This window comes from Desmodus rotundus, chromosome 5 (genome assembly GCF_022682495.2).
Source record: "Desmodus rotundus isolate HL8 chromosome 5, HLdesRot8A.1, whole genome shotgun sequence".
In the NCBI taxonomy this organism is placed as follows: Eukaryota; Metazoa; Chordata; class Mammalia; order Chiroptera; family Phyllostomidae; genus Desmodus; species Desmodus rotundus.
In genome coordinates, this window is record NC_071391.1 from 100656448 (window position 1) to 100673311 (window position 16864).

A 16864-nucleotide genomic window follows, 5' to 3' on the forward strand; every position below is an offset into this window, starting at 1 on the left:
ATGAGTAATATCCCTGCCTTCCGGAAGCTGACACTTTAGGGAGCATGCTAGGCATGTACAGTTAACTCAGACATGGTATGGGGAGTGGGCTTGCTTGTGCTATGAGATGTCTGGGAGCACACAGTGATGGGTTTTGCTATACAAGATGGAGAGGCAACCAGGCAAGTTTCCACTGAGGAGGGGACATTTCCAGCTGCGTCTGGAAAGAGGAGAAGGAGTTTTCTAAACAGAGATGACTGGGATTCTGGGTTGCAGGAACGGAGGGGCTGTTCAGAGAAACAATGTGAGAACAAGGGCGATGATGGCAGAGTGTCAGGGCAGAGTCTCCAAAGTTAGGTTGGGGAAGATTGCAAAGGTCCTTGAATGCCACATGGAAAGGATGATTTTACCACAGGCTCGGGGGCAGGGGGCAGGGATATTGCGCTCAGAGGAGCATAAGATTCTTTCCATCTGTATTTTAGAAATATGCCTGCCTAGTGCCAGGGAAACACTAGATCTTGATATACTGGTATGGGCCCAGCTTGGGTATGAGCAGCAGAAAGGGGGAGATGAGATAATAGAAATAGCCTCAAAAGGACTCGGTGACTAATTTGGGAGGGGGTTGGAGCAGCAGAGGGAGGAGAAGAGGGAATAAGGGAGAAAAAGGTCAAGATGACTGATTTATGATTATCATGATTATGTTATTAACTGATTTGAATTTTAAAAACGAGCCGGTTTGGGGGTTGCTGAGAGAGGAAGCTAAGTTGGAGAACTTGTAGTTCATGGATGTCCAGAAGCCCCTAGAAATAGGGGCCAGATATTTTTATTTGAAAGTCGTCTGGACAAGAGGTCCTTTTCTTTTTAGTAAACTCCCACTAATTTAATTGCAATTTAGAAAATATAAGTAAGCATAAGCATAAGAAAAAAGAAAAGTTAAATAATTCATAATTCAATTTTGCTTCCTGCTTGTTTATTTAATATGTGGAGTTTTTTCAAATCATGAGAAGTTCTTCAGAAAGAACATTCTCAATGAATCACATTCCATTATACAGATTTAATAAACATTAATTATGTTTACTTAATTTTTGAATAGTAATATACTTACATGGTACAAATTACAAAGGAACAAAAGGATATATAGAGAAAATTCTCCTTCCCACCCCCTGTTCACCAGCCAGGAGGCAGTGTGTACTGCCGGTTTCCTGTATCTTCTTTCAGAGACAGTTTGTTTGCAAGCACGGAAGTACTTACACATATTTCCTTTAAAAATACAGAAATGATAGCATGTTCAACACACAATTCTGACCTTTATTAATAGAACAATATACCTTAGAGATTGCTTATTATCATTTCATAGAGAGCCTCCTCATTTATTTTACAGCTGTCTACTATCCTATCACATGGCTATTTAGCTATATCCCCTGAAGGTAAACATTTAAGTTGTTTTCAATCTTTCTGTTATATACAATGTTGCAAAAGTAACTGCATATATATCATTTTGCACATGTATGAGTATATCTGTAGTGCAAATTCTGAAAGGTGCACTCAGTCAAAAGGTATATGTTTTCATAGATACTGCCAAACCACACCCTGTCCCCCACCTAAGAAGAGGTACCAAGTAATACTCCTGCCAGCAAGGTATTGAGAAGGCACAGTTTTTCCAAAACTACTTCACAAGATAGTTGTGAGGATTAATATTGTGCCCCAACAGAGTTCCCAGCTCACAGAGGGACTCTTAATGTCTCTTCATTTGCTCTCTGTGGGAGACACATTGCCCATGGCTTGTCTGAAGCTGGAAAACGCTCTTTTGGTGGAGACCTTTAGGAGCCACATAAAGGTCCAGTGGCCACACCCTGTGGCATCCTGATTGCCAGGATGTTCTATTCATGGCTTCTGACTGCAATACTTTAGGGGGGCCTAATGCATAGCCCACCACCTTGAGAGCATGGCTTCTAAGTTTAGGTGCACCTAAAGCTGAGTGACTTGGTTAGCCAAATCTTTCTTTGGACTCTTCTTCCCAGCCTCAGAGGGCAAGGGCCACGTCATGGGTCTTTGTACTCTGTAGTATTTGCTTCCCTTACTGAATTGAACTGACATCTTTCTGAGAAGCCACTCACTGCTATATACTGTAGGTCATTACTAGTTGCGGTGTCACTCTCCAAAGCAAATACTAAGGGATTTAACATCTAATTTTTTGCTTTCTCCCTTTTTCTCTTTCCATGTCCTCTCTACCCCAACCCCACCTCAAAACTTACCATTTTAGCCACCTGAAATGGTTATAGACCAAGTCAAAGTTTTTCAGAAAATTCCTATTTATACCATCTCCTTCAATTACAATGATAAGATTGCAAATGGCTTTTTGAAAGAACTTGCTTCTTTGACTGGAGGAGAGTTCCATTCTTACAGATTTGGCTTCAAGGATCCCCGTCCTCCAGAGGCTGTTCAGGTAAGAACTTGGTGAGCTGAGAAGAGTTTTCACTGAATTGAACATTGCAGTCTGGAGGCCCATGGACAATACCTTAATTGGGAAAACAGCAACCATAGATACAATTAAGTTGAGCAAATGAATCACTTAATAATAGGGGTACCAGTGTTTCTCAAGGACCATCTGAGCTAGAGACACTTGTTAAAATGCAGATTCCTGGGTCCTACTTCAGAGTCACTAAATCAAGCGCTAGGCATAAAGACCCAGGAATCTTAACATATTTGGTGTTCTTCTAAACTTTTTTTCTTGTGGAAAGTTTCAAACTTACAAAAGTAGAAGAGTATATGGACCTCCATGTACCCATCAGCCACATTCAACAGTTATCAACATTTTGCCAAATTTCAGGAATCTGTATTTTTAACAAGTATCCTTTTATTCTTTTTAACAAGAATCTTGTATCTTTAACAAGCAGCCCTGGGGATGCATATGTGAAATCTGTTAACCACTGCTGTTTGTAGGCATTTGTGGGAAACTTTCAAAAAAAAATCAGATGCTAGGTAGTTGTCTTCTAACTTCTTTGACTGAGTTAAATCAATTCATTCTAATGGGCTAATGGGAGAAAGTAAATAAAGTTCTATTTCCTAATCATCCAGTCTTGGCCTAAGGATATACATTTCAAGAATACCCTTCTAGAGAATGTGTTTCTCATCTTGTTGTCTATCCTGAGGAGGGACTTTAAAACCAGGTCAAGCCAGAGTTCTGATTAGTGTTTACATGTGAGGAAACTACTTGAGTCTGGGGAATGAATCATCCAAGGGGATTGATTGGAGGCAGTAGAACTCAGAATTCACACAGAGCTGGAAATAGTGACTACTCCCATAAGCTAGACTAGAAAAACTTAAAATCCTCTGGACACTGTGTAGATATACAAAAGGGTGTTGCCTCAGTGTTGGGAGCAACCTAACACTGCTCCAGTTCTGCCTAGAAAATCTTACATGCAAGAACTAAAAACATCATTTTTTCCCCCAAGGAACTTAACTGCATTCATAAACAAACTTCAAGAGCTCACCTAGTATAGGAAAGCAAAAATATCCACCACCCAACAAAGTAAAATTGAAAAATTTTTGGCATCCAATCAAATAGTACCAGGTATGCAAAGAAGCAGGAAAACACAGGCCCATAATGAGGAGAAAATGTAAACAGAAAAAATAAAAACATACCCATAACTGACTCACATGTTATTTTTAGTGCATTAAAAGTTATTATAGTTGTATTTGTTATGTTCACAAAGTTAGGGAAAGACAAGGAAGATACATGTAAGACACAAATCAAACTTATAAAGATGAACTACAATGTATGAGATGAAAAATGCATGCAGTGGGATAAACAGCAGATCATACATTGCAGAACCAAGATTAGTGAACTATAAGGTAGCAATAGAAACTGTCCAAAGTGTGGATAGTTTCAACTATCTCAAAAGAGAAAAAAGGAATTAAAATAAACACAAACAAAAACAGGCATCCATGAGCTGAGGAAAAATTCAACTAGCCTAATAAATATGTGATTGAAGAAATAATGGCTAGAGATTTTCCAAATTAGATTAAAAATATAAACCCACAGATTCAAAAAACACAAAGAAAAGCACATCAAGTCACATCAGAATCAAACTTCTCAGGAGCACTGACAAAGAAAAAAACTTAAAAAATTAGAGAGAAAGAAGACACATTATGTACAGAGGAAGGATGTACATAGGATGTATAAAAGGATGACAGCAGTTTTCTCATCATAAACAATGCAAGTAAAAATACAGGGGAGTAACTTTTAAAGTACTGAAAGAAAAACTCATCATTTTATAACCTGTATGTTGGGGAGATATCTTTCAAAAAGGAATATGAAGTAAAGACTCTTAAAAACCTAAATAAAAACCTAAATATATATAAAAGCCTAAATAATTCATCACCAATAAACTTTCAGTAAAGAAATGTTAAAGGGGGTGACTTCTGGCAAAAATGGAGGCATACTTAGATACACTTGGTCTCCTTGAAAAACTAAAAGAAAGACAACAACAAATTTAAAAACAAAAAACAACCAGAACTTCCAGAAAATCAAACTGTATGGAAGTCCAACAACCAAGGAGTTAAAGAAGAAACACTCATTCAGACTGGTAGGAGAGGTGGAGAAAGACATCCATCTCATAGAGGATACTCAGCAGGGCGGCGGCTGGCAGACCAGGTACTCCCACAGTGGCATGCAGATAAACCAGAAGGAACAACTGGGGAGCAAGACAGACCATGGAACCCAGGGTTCCAGCACAGAGAAATAAAGCCTCAAAACCTCTGCCTGTAAAAACCTGTGGGGGTTGTGGCAGTTGGCGAAACTCCCAGCCTCACAGGAGAGTTTGTTGGAGAGAACCACAAGGTCCTACAATGTACACAAACCCACCCACCCGGGGAATCAACATCAGAAGGGCCCAATTTGTTTATGGGTAGCAGGGGAAGTGTTGAAAGCCAGCCTAGAGCAGAGCAACCAGCATTGTTCCCTCTTGGACCCCTCCCCCACATACAGCGCCACAAACAGGAAAGTGGGTTGCCCCGCTCTGGCAAATACTTAAGGCTCTGCCCCTTACAACATAACAGGTGTGCTGAAACAAAGAAATTTGACCCAAATGAAAAAAAAGATCAACACTCCAAAAATAGAACTAAGTGATGAAGAGATAGTCAACCTATCAGACATAGAGTTCAAAACACTGGTAATCAGTATGCTCACAGAAATGATTGAGTATGGTCACAAAATAGAGGAAAAGTGAAGGCTGTGCAAAGTGAAATAAAGAAAAATATAAAGAGAACCAACAGTGAAGAAAGGAAACTGGGATTCAAATTAATGATTTGGAGCAGAAGGAAAAAAGAAACATTCATCCAGAACAGAATGAAGAAACAAGAATTCAAAAAAACAAGGAGAGGCTTGGGAACCTCCAGGACAACTTTAAATGTTCCAACATCTGAATCATAAGGGTGCCAGAAGGAGAAGAGGAAGAGCAAGAAATGGAAAACTTATTTGAAAACATAATGAAAGAGAACTTTCCTAATCTGGCAAAAGAAATAGACTTCTAGGAAGTCCAGGAAGCTCAGGGAGTCCCAAACAAGTTGGACCCAAGGAAGCACACACTAAGGCACATCGTAATTAAATTACCCAAAATTAAAGATAAGGAGAGAATCTTAAAAGCAGCAAGAGGAAAGGAGACACTTACCTACAAAGGAGTGCCCATAAGACTAGCAGCTGATTTCTCCAAAGAAAACTTGCAGGCAAGAAGGGGCTGGAAAGAAGTATTCCAAGTGATGAAAGGCAAGAACCTATATCCAAGATTGCTCTATCCAGCAAAGCTATCATTTAGAATGGAAGGGCAGATAAAGTGCTTCCCAGATAAGGTCAAGTTAGAGGAGATCATCATCACCAAGCCCTCATTATGAGACATGGTAAAGGGACTTATTTAGGGAAAGGATCAAAACTATGAGCATTTAAATGACAACAAACTCACAACTATCAATAACTGAACCTAAAAGCAAAATCAAAAACAAATAAGCAAATATCTACAATAGGAACCAAATCAGAGAAATGGAGATCACATGGAGGGTTATCAATGGGGAGGGAGAAGGGCGAAAATAAGGGTATGGGAAAAGATGTAGGAGCTAAGAAGCATAAAGGGTAGGTACAAAATAGACAGGGGGAGGTTAAGAATAGTATGGGAAATGGAGAAGCCAAAGAACTAGTATGTATGACCCAAGGACATGAACTAAGTTGGGGGAATGCTGGTGGGAGGGGAGTACAAGGTGGAGGGGAATAAAAGGGAGAGAAAATGGGAGAAGTCTAATGACATAATCAATAAAATATATTTTTAAAAATTTTAAAAATTAAAAATACATGTTAAAGGGGAGTTCTGGTCAAGATGGAGGCTTAGGTAGAGATGCCTCACCTCATTACACAATGATGAGAAGGAGCAACACAACTAACTTAAAAATGAAAACACCTGGAAATGCCAGAAAATCACCCAGAAAAACACCCAGAAAGTGTGGGAAGTCTGACAACAAAAGATTTAAAGAGGCTATATTGATCCAGGTGGTTAGGAAGGTAGGAGACAGAGGATTTGGGGCAGAGAGGACTTGGTGTGGCAGTGAAGAGGCAGTGGCAGAGAGGTGGCAAGGTGGCCACGGCGGGTGGAACAGGCAGTGCCACATTCACGTGTGGTGGGTAAAATCCCAGGAGACCCCTTGTGAAAGAACAAGCCCAGCACCCAGGCTAGACCATGCAGCCCAGGGCTCCAGCACCGGGAAAATAAAACCTCATAACTTCTTTTTTTTTAAATAGATTTATTGATTATGCTTTTACAGTTGTCCCATTCCCCCCCTCACTCCACTCCATCCTGCCCACCCCCTCCCTCCCACATTCCCCCCTATAGTTCATGTCCATGGGTCATACTTATAAGTTCTTTGGCTTCTACATTTCCTACACTATTGTTACTCTCCCCCTATTTTCCACCTATCATTTATGCTACTTATTCTCTGTACTTTTCCCCCCTCTCTCCCCCTCCCACTCCCCTGTTGATAACCCTCCATGTGAGCTCCATTTCTGTGGTTCTATTCCTGTTCTAGTTGTTGGCTTAGTTTGCTTTTGTTTTTGTTTTAGGTGTGGTTGTTAATAACTGTGAGTTTGCTGTCATTTTTACTGTTCCTATTTTTGATCTTCTTTTTCTTAGATAAGTCCCTTTAACATTTCATATAATAAGGGCTTGGTGATGATGAACTCCTTGAACTTGGAGCTTATCTGAGAAGCACTTTATCTTCCCTTCCATTCTAAATGATAGCTTTGCTGGATAGAGCAATCTTGGATGTAGGTCCTTGCCTTTCATGACTTGGAATACTTCTTTCCAGCCCCTTCTTACCTGTAAGGTCTCTTTGGAGAAATCAGCGGACAGTCTTATGGGAAGTCCTTTGTAGGTAACTGTGTTCTTTTCTCTTGCTGCTTCTAAGATTCTCTCCTTATCTTTCATCTTGGGTAATGTAATTATGATGTGCCTTGGTGTGTTCCTCCTTGGGTCCAGCTTCTTTGGGACTCTCTGAGCTTCCTGGACTTCCTGGAAGTCTATTTCCTTTGCCAGATTAGGGACGTTCTCCTTCATTATTTGTTCAAATAAGTTTTCAAGTTTTTGTTCTTCCTCTTCTCCTTCTGGCACCCCTGTGACTTGGATGTTGGAATGTTTAAAGATGTCCTGGAGGTTCCTAAGCCTCTCCTCATTTTTCTGAATTCTTGTTTCTTCATTCTTTTCTGGTTGGATGTTTCTTTCTTCCTTCTGGTCCACACCGTTGATTTGAGTCCCAGTTTCCTTCCCATCACTATTGGTTCCCTGTACATTTTCCTTTGTTTCTCTTAGCATAGGCTTCATATTTTCATCTAGTTTTCGACCAAATTCAACCAATTCTGTGAGCGTCTTAATAACTAGTGTTTTGAACTGTGCATCTGATAGGTTGGCTATCTCTTCCTCACTTAGTTGTATTTTTTCTGGAGCTTTGAAGTGTTCTGTCATTTGGGCCTTTTTTTTTTTTTTTTTGTCTTGGCGTGTCTGTTACTTAAAGGGGCGTAGCCTTAGGTGTTCCCCAGGGTGGGGTAACGCTGGTCGTGCTGTGATGCTATACATGGAGGAGGGGCCGAGAGGGAGCAATGGCGCCTGCTCCACTCTCCACTGGACTTTGTCACTCCCTCCACTACCCACAATCAAACTGGGCTCCTCTGGTGCTGGCTCCCGAGTGGGTGGGCTTGTGCACCCTCTAGGCCCCTGTGGGTCTCTCCAAAGCTCATAACTTCTAGCTGTAAACAATAATTGGAACAGCAGAAGAAACTGCCGGGACATACACAAACCCACCCACCCTGGGAACCACAACAGGAGCTGGAGGGGTGCCAGGTGCACACAGGAAGTGGGTGAAGTGACTGGAAATGAAGTGAGAGCCAGGCAAGCACCCAAAGTCAGCCAGCAGCAGCATTATTCACCTCTTCGATGACTCCCCTATACACAGAGCCAAGGTTGCCCCACCCTGGTGAATACCCAAGGCTTCCCCCCATACAATATAACAGGTGCCCTAAAATGGAATCAACGTGGCTCTACCTAGTACACAGACACAGGGAGGCTGCTGAAATCAGGAGACAAAGAAATATGGCCCAAACAAAGGAACAGAACAGAACCCCAGAAAAAGAACTAAGCGATGTGGAGCTAGCCAACCTGTCAGACACAGTTCAAAACATTGGTGGTCAGAATGCTCAAAGAAATCACTGAATATGGCAAAAGCATAGGGAAGAAATTAAAGTTCTACTAAGGGAAATAAAGAAAAATCCACAAGAAACCAATGGTAAAGGGAAGGAAGCCAGGATTCAAATCAATGACTTGGAACGTAAGGAAGAAATAAACATTCAGCCAGAACAAAATGAAGAAACAAGAATTCAAAAAATGAGGAGAATTTAAGAAGACCCTGGGACATCTCCAAAAAGGCCAACATCCTAATCATAGGCATGCAAAAGGACAAGAGGAAGAGCAAGAAACTGAAAACTTATTTGAAAAAATAATGAAAGAAAACTTCCCTAATTTGGCAAAAGAAATAGACATACAAATCCAGGAAGAACAGAGTCCCAAACAGGTTGGACCCAAAGAGGTCCACACCAAGACACATCATAATTAAAATACCAAAGGTTAAAAATAAAGAGAGAACTTAAAAGCAGCAAGAGAAAGGCAGAGAATTCCTACAAAGGAATTCCCATAAGACTGTCAGCTAATTTCTCAAACGAAACTTGTCGGGCAAGAAACAACCAGTAAGAAGTATTCAAAGTGATGAAAAGGAAGGACCTACAACCAAGATTTCTCTCTCCAGAGAAGCTATTGTTTAGAATGGAAGGACAGAAAAAGTGCTTCCCAAACAAGGTCAAGTTAAAGGAGTTCATCATCACCAAGCCCTTATTATGAGACATGTTAAAAGGACTTATTTAGGAAAAAGAAGAAGATCAATACCATGAACATTAAAATGACAACAAACTCACAACTATCAATTGATTCTACGAAAACAAAAACAAACTAAGCAAACAACTAGAACAGGAATCATAGATATGGACATCATTTGGATGGTTATCAGCTGGGAGGTGGAAGAGGGAAATAGGGGAAAATGTATAGGGATTTAAAAACATAATTGGGTAGGTACAAAGTAGACAAGGGGATGTTAAGACCAGTATAGGAAATGGAGAAATCATAGAACTTACATGTATGACCCATGGACATGAACTAAGGGGGGATTGCTAGAGGGAAGGGAGGAACTGAGCAGAGTTGGGCAAAGGGGGAAAAATTGGGACAACTGTAATAGCATAATTAATAAAATATACTTAAAAAAGAAATGTTAAAGGGAGTAATTTAGACAGAAGGAAATTATACCAGACAGAAATAAGATCTACACTAAGATATGAAATGCAAAGGACATGGTAACCGCATGAGTAAATACGTAAGTTTTTGTCCTTTTTATTTAAGTCTAATTATAAGATGGATTGCTGAAGGGACTTCCATTTCCAGCAATCGCAAGGTAGCCCCTTTCCTCCTAGGTCCTCCATCTTACACAGAGAAGTCCTGGACATGACACAAGTAAGCATAGAAAGACTGAAAGGTGGAAAAGACAGTGGAATGCCTGGGAACCTCTGAACTCAAGGAATGACATGACAATGAGCCCTCTGGTTTTTCTTACATCCCATACATCCCATATAGAACACTGCAGAGGCCTCCAATTTAGAATCTCTAACAGGCACAGATAAAAAATGATCCAAGAAAAGCCTATTTCCCCTAGCCAAAGGACCAGGAAAAGGTTTGCTTAAACACAGAAAACTTTTTGGTAATATCTGCCCTACTTTGCCCATACATCAATGGAAAAACTGCACCCCCTTTCCTCAGGATCAGAGGAGCTGAACAGGAGGCTGATTTTCCACACCACTTTCCTGCTTTATGGAACCAAGTGAGGATGTTCTGATCCCCCTGCCATGTAGAGCTGACCAGAGAGCTAATCTTTCATCCTCCATATGGTGGAAGCAGATGGCAGTGTTGTGATTTTTCTGCTGGAGTAGTGTCAGTAGGGCTGAGTGGAAAGCTGATTCTCTTAACCCCAGTAGGCAGGAGCAGGTGGTGCTCCAAATCCTGTGCTAGGGTAGTATCAGAGGATTGAGTGGGAAGCTGATCTTGTGGAAGTAAGCAATGCTGTTTATTTCCCACCGTGGTAGTGTCCATGGAGTCCAGGGCCAAGTTGGCCCCTGGACTCCCACCAGGTAGCACTGAGATTTAACAAGGCAGTGGGAGATCAGTTTGGTCTCTACGATGCTTTCCACAGCCTTCATGTCAGTGGGACTCAGCAGGAAGCTAAACTCCACAAGACCCAGCATCAGTAAAAATGAAAGCAGAAGTATGAGTTGGGGCTAGGCAACATTGAAGTTCCCCCTGTCCCTGGTGTCAGTGAGGTAGTGTAAAATAAGACTGACACCACTGTTGTTCTCCCCCACTGTAGAATTGAGCCTCCACCCCATCCAACATCAACAAGACTAAAGGAGGCAGGAATATGTGGAGCTAATCAGTACTCTATTTACCTCCTCCCCTTAGGATCTCTGTCTGTTAACAAACCCAGCCAGTGGGGGTCCCACCACTCACTACCATATTGACAAAACTCTAGAGACAGAGTTCGGTGGGAAGGAAAAGGAATCTTTTATTTAACAATAATACAATTTGAAATAATGGCAGGTTTCTGACTCAAATCCTGTTTCCTCAAAGGCACCCGAAGAAAATCACCCTGCCACCCTCTGCCAGCTCAGTTCAAGGTTATGCTAGGAACCTCTTCTCCAACCCAAAGTACCATCCTTTTAGAAATGTAGGTGGCTCAACTGGTTTCCAGTTGCTGTCTGGCTTCAGGCATCTTTCATAGTCTGTGAGTCCAGACATCCTCCTTGCAGTGCACTGTCCTATTCCTCTGACCACGCTGCCCTCCAGTGGTCTGCTAAGCCCTGTCCTGCACATTAGTGCAGTGGGCCCAAGGCCCTGCCCAGGCTGGAGGCATGAGTTGCGCGGCAGCTTCTCCTTCCCATGTCGGGGTGGGACCGGGGCTTAATGTCAAGCCATGCTCCCTGAGCCTAGACCACTGGTCTGAGCCTCCTCCTTTCTGCTCTTGCTGCCCTAGTGCCCACTGCGCTCCAGGCAGGCCCCGGAGTGCTCTGGGAGGGGCTCCAGGGACGTTCCTGGACCACTCAGTTCCCAAGGTCTGGGGCCCAGGAACACCAGCCCTCAGCAGCCAGGAAAGAGGGGAGATCCAAAAAGACCATATTTCTGTGTGCTCTCCTGTTTAAAAACTTCCCCCAGAACCCCCTGCGCAGCCAGTGTGCATCACCCTGGTTGACAGGGCAAGGCACACCGGTTCGGCAGCCAGCAGCAATGCGGCAGCCACTTATGCACCATCCGGCGCTCTCCAACCCCTCCCCCATTTCAGGGTAGGGGTTCCCCCACTGTAATGTGTCTTTGAACAATTTGGAGATGACTCTCCCACAAAAAGAGAGCTGGACTCCTGACCCTGGACATTGTGACAGCTCACCTTGATGAAAATAGCTGGAAAAAAATCACCGGATATAGAGATGTGTCCAAATGAAAGTGAAATTTAGCTATACAAGTTCCCAGATGTATAAAAAGTGTACTAGAAAAACAGGTTTACTGGTGTAGGTGGACAGGACTAGCCAAAGGACAACCACAACTGGCCCAGCGTGGGCAATCATTTTATCCCTGCAGACCTGAGACTCTCCTCCTGTGCATAGAGACACCAGAGCAGGTGGGAAGAACAGGAAAGAGGAGCCCAGATGGAGCAAGTGGCCCATGCTGGGAACACTCGTTGTCCTTAAAGGCCAGGGACAGTCCTACCCCACCCAGTGACACAGAGACACCCAGGGGTCACAGGACGCACCTAGAAGCTTGATTGGAGGAAACCACTCTGTCTTCTCTGGCAGCACCAGCAGGACCAGTTGGAGACCCAGTGACAGCAGATTAACAGTGACCACAAAAATAGAACAAAAAAAAGCTCTGAAAATTAAATTACCATCGAAGCAACAGCCCACAAAAGTAGGACAAGACCATATGCTAAATTTAAACACGGTGACTACCAACTAAAATTAAAAAATTAAAATGGGATCTAGAGTCTTCTAAAAATAATAGAAAAAGTGTCCAGAATGTACTAAAAAGTCACCCATTATACCAAGAACTAAGAAAATTACAACTCAAATGAGAAAAGACAGTCAAATGATGCCAACACTGAGATGGATCAGATGCTGGGATTACCTGACAAGAAGTTTAAAGATGCTTAACAATCATAAAAATACTCATAAAAATGCTCAACAATCAATTGCAAATTATTTGGAGACAAAGAAACAAATATAAATCTCAGCGAAGAAGTGAAAGTTATAAAAATTTCCAAGTGGAAATTATAGAACTACAAAATACAGTAACAGATATAAACTCACTGAATAAGATCAATAGTAGAGTGGAGATGACAGGATTGTATCAGTGAACTTGAGGTCGGACAGAATTCTGCTAGTCTGAACAAGAGAGAATGAAAGACTGAAGAATTAGTGGCTGAAAACTTCCAAAATTTGATGAAAAATACAAATATACAGATTCAAAAAGCTAAGTAAACTCCAAACAGGATAAACCCAAAGAAGTTCATGTCAAGGCATTTCATAGCTAAACATTTGAAAATCAAAGACCAAGAAAAAAAACCTTGAAAAATAGCCTGAAAGAAATGACACCAAATTGATAGTGAAGTGATAGAAGATTTCTTATCTGTAACCAAGGAGGCCAGGAAAAAAAGTGGCACATTTTTTACGTGGGGCAAGAAAAGAGCCATTAACCACAAATTTCATATCTGATAACACTCTCCTTCAGAAATAAAGAGGAAATGTAAATATTTTCAGACAAATAAAATTTAAAAGAATTTGTTGCTAGAAGACCTGACTTTAAATTGACTACAAGAATTTCTTCAAGAAAAGGGAAACCATAAAAGAAGAAATCCTGGAACATCAAGAGGGAAGGAGAAGAGAGAAAAAATATTAGTAGATGTAATAGACTATCCTTTCCTTCATGAGATTTAGTCATCATATTTGGTAATCGAAATAAAAACAGTAAAAACACTATCAGATACTAAGGACAACAACACATAAAAGGGAGGAAGGTAAAGGGACCTAAATAGAAGTGAAGTTTCTGCATTTCTCTCAAAGTACTAAAATATTGATTGCTAGTATACTTTTATAAATCACATATGTATGTTGTCATATCCAGAGAAACCGTTACTAAAACCATACAAAGAGACACACTCAAAAGCACTACAAATAAACCAAGATAGAATTATATTTAAAAATTAAAGTAACCTGAAGAAAGGCAACAAAAGTGAAGCAGAGGGTCAGACCAATGAAAATAAACGGAAAATAGTAAAACAATAGAAGTAAATGCTAACATCAACAGTTACTTTAAATGTAATTGGTCTAATTGTGTAATACAAAACATACATTGGTACAATGGATAAAAGAACATGACTGAATTATATACTGCTTACGAGATACTCACACCAAGTACAATGACAAAGATAGGTTCAAGTAAAAGGACGGGGAAGACATAAATATTAAAAAGGTGGACTGGCCATGTTAATAACTGATACAGAAGATTTCAGAGCAAAGACAATTTACATCATAATAAAAGAATCAATCCACCAGGAAAATATTCAGTCCCCAAATGTATGTGTACAAACCAATACAGCCTTAAAAGATCTGAAGCAAAAACTGATAGAGTCAAAAAAACAAATGGATAAATACAAAATTATAGTTGGGGACTTCAACACTTCCCTCTCAGCAACTGGTAGACCTACTAGACATAAAATTAGCAGGGACAGAGGTCTGAGCAACCATCAAGATCTAATTGATATGGATATAATACTCCCCACCACAACAGAGTACACGTTTCTCCAGTGCTCAAAAAGTATTTATCAAGATAGTCCATAAAATGGGAAATAAACAAACCTCAACTAATCTAAAAGACACGAAATCATGCAGAGTTGTTCTCTGACCACAGTGGAATCACACTAGGAATAAATGATAGAAAAACGACAGGAAAACATCTAACATGGAATTTAAGCAACACAGTTCTAAATAACGTAAGTCAAAGAGGAAGTCTCGAAGTAAAAAATACTTAAAACTAAATGAAAACAAAAAACACCACATATCAGACTATGTAGTATGAAACTAAAACAGTGTTGGGAGTAAAATTTATAATACTAAATGCTTATGTTGGAAACAAGGAAAGGTATTCAATCAACAATCTGATTTTCTGTCCCAAGAAATTAAAACAAAAAACAAAATAAGCCCAAAGCAAGCAGAAAGAAGAACACAATAAAGAAAAGAGCATAAATCAATGAAACTGAAAATAGAACAAAATAGAGAAAGGCAATGAGATGAAAAAATCTCTTTGGGGATAAAAACTCAAGAGTTGATTAAAAATCTCTTGGAAGGCTGACAAAAGCAAAAATATAATTCACAAAGCTCTAATATCAGAAATTAAATAGAGGACATCACAATAGATCTTGCAGTCATTAAAAAGATAATAAAGTAATACAGTAGACAACTTACACTCATAAGTTTGACAACTTAGAAAAAAATGGATCACTTCCACAAAAACTACAAACTACCAAAAGCCAACCAAGATAAAATGGACAATGTGAATCAATTGAATTAATAATTTTAAAACTTCTGGAAATTCTCCATGGAGAATTTTATTAAACATTCAAAGAATAACTAGTCCAATTTATTTCAACAAATGGACGAGGAGGGATTACTTTCTAATTCCTGGGGCTATGCCTATTTTATGGGGCTATAAGTACCTTGACACCAAAACCAAATAGACAGTATTAAAAAAAAATCTACATACCGATATCCCCCACGAACAAAGATGCAAAAATCCTCAATGAAATATTAGTAATTTGAACTCAGTAATGTATTAAAAGAATTTTATATTATGACCAAGGGGGATTTATTCCAAGTATACAAGGCTGGTTCAACATTAGAAAGTCTAGCCCTAGCTGGTGTAGCTCAGTGGATTGAGCATGAGCTGCGAACCAAAGGGTCTCCGGTTCAATCCCCAGTCAGGGCACATGCCTTGGTTGCCGGCCAGGTCCCCAGTAGGGGTCATGTGAGAGTCAACCACACATTGATGTTTCTCTCCCTCTGTTTCTCCCTCCCTTCCCCTCTCTCTAAAAACAAATAAAACCTTTAAAAAATAATAAATAGCTTTTTTTAAAAAAAGAAAATCTATATAATCCAACATGTCAACAGGTAAAGAAGAAAAATCATATGGTCCTATCAATTGTGCAGAAAAGGCCTTAACCAAATCCAACACCCATTCATGTTAAAAACTCTCAGCAAAATAAGAATAGAGGGGAACGTTCTCAACTTACATCATCATAACACTTACAGCTAAAGTCATATTTAATAATGAAAGATTAATTTCCTCCTAAGGTCGGGAAAGAGACAAGGACATCCATTCTAACCACTCTTATTCAGTGTGCTTCCAGAAGCTTTACACATGGCAACAAAGCAGCAAAAGAAATAAAAGGCATGCAAATTAGAAAGGAAGGGATAGAACTACCCCTCTTTGTAGGTACCATATTGTCTACATGGGAAACCACAAATGATCTGCAAAAAAAATACCCTTCTAGAACTCTTAAGTTAGTTCAGCAAGGTCACTGGTTACAAGATCAATACACAACATTTAATCATGTTTTGATAACGTAAAAATGAACATCCAGAACTCAAAACTAAATAGTCACTATAATTTATAATCACTCAGAAGAAATTGAAATAGGTATACACTTAAAATATGTAGAGGATTTTCATGCTGAAAATTTTCTTTTTAAATTTAATCTTTATTATAGTTTTTCCATTACCATTTAGTCCCTTTACACTGCCCTCCCCCCAGAAACCACCACGTTATTGTCCATAAAATGCAGTAGTAAGAAATTAAAGACATAAATAAATGGACAGACAACATATTCACAGAATGGATGACTCAGCATACTGGAGATGTCAGTTACCCTTTATTTGATCTATACATTTAATAAAATTCCTATCAAAATCCCAGTAAGGTTTTTTTATAGACATAGTCAAGCTTATTCTAAAATTTTTATGGCAAGAAACAGGCCCTAGAAAAATTCAAACAATCTTGAAAAAGAATAAAGTGGAAATAAAGCTTACTCTGTAGCTGCATTAATCAAGACAGTATAGTTTTGGTGGAGGAATAGACACGTAGGTCAATGGAATAGAATGTAGAACTCAGAAATATACTCTCACAATGTACCAAACTGATTTTTGACAAAGTGC

General features: G+C 39.9%; 1 protein-coding gene across 2 annotated transcripts in view; it reads left to right on the plus strand.

The window, feature by feature from the left end:
• VWA3B (von Willebrand factor A domain containing 3B) overlaps positions 1–16864 on the plus strand; it is a 163320-nt gene that overhangs the window by 76046 nt on the left and 70410 nt on the right. For both annotated transcript variants that reach the window (XM_045204785.2, XM_053925321.1), the window contains exon 14: positions 2243–2425. In XM_045204785.2, the coding sequence (XP_045060720.2) occupies positions 2243–2425 (183 nt within the window). The remainder of the gene's footprint in view (positions 1–2242; positions 2426–16864) is intronic.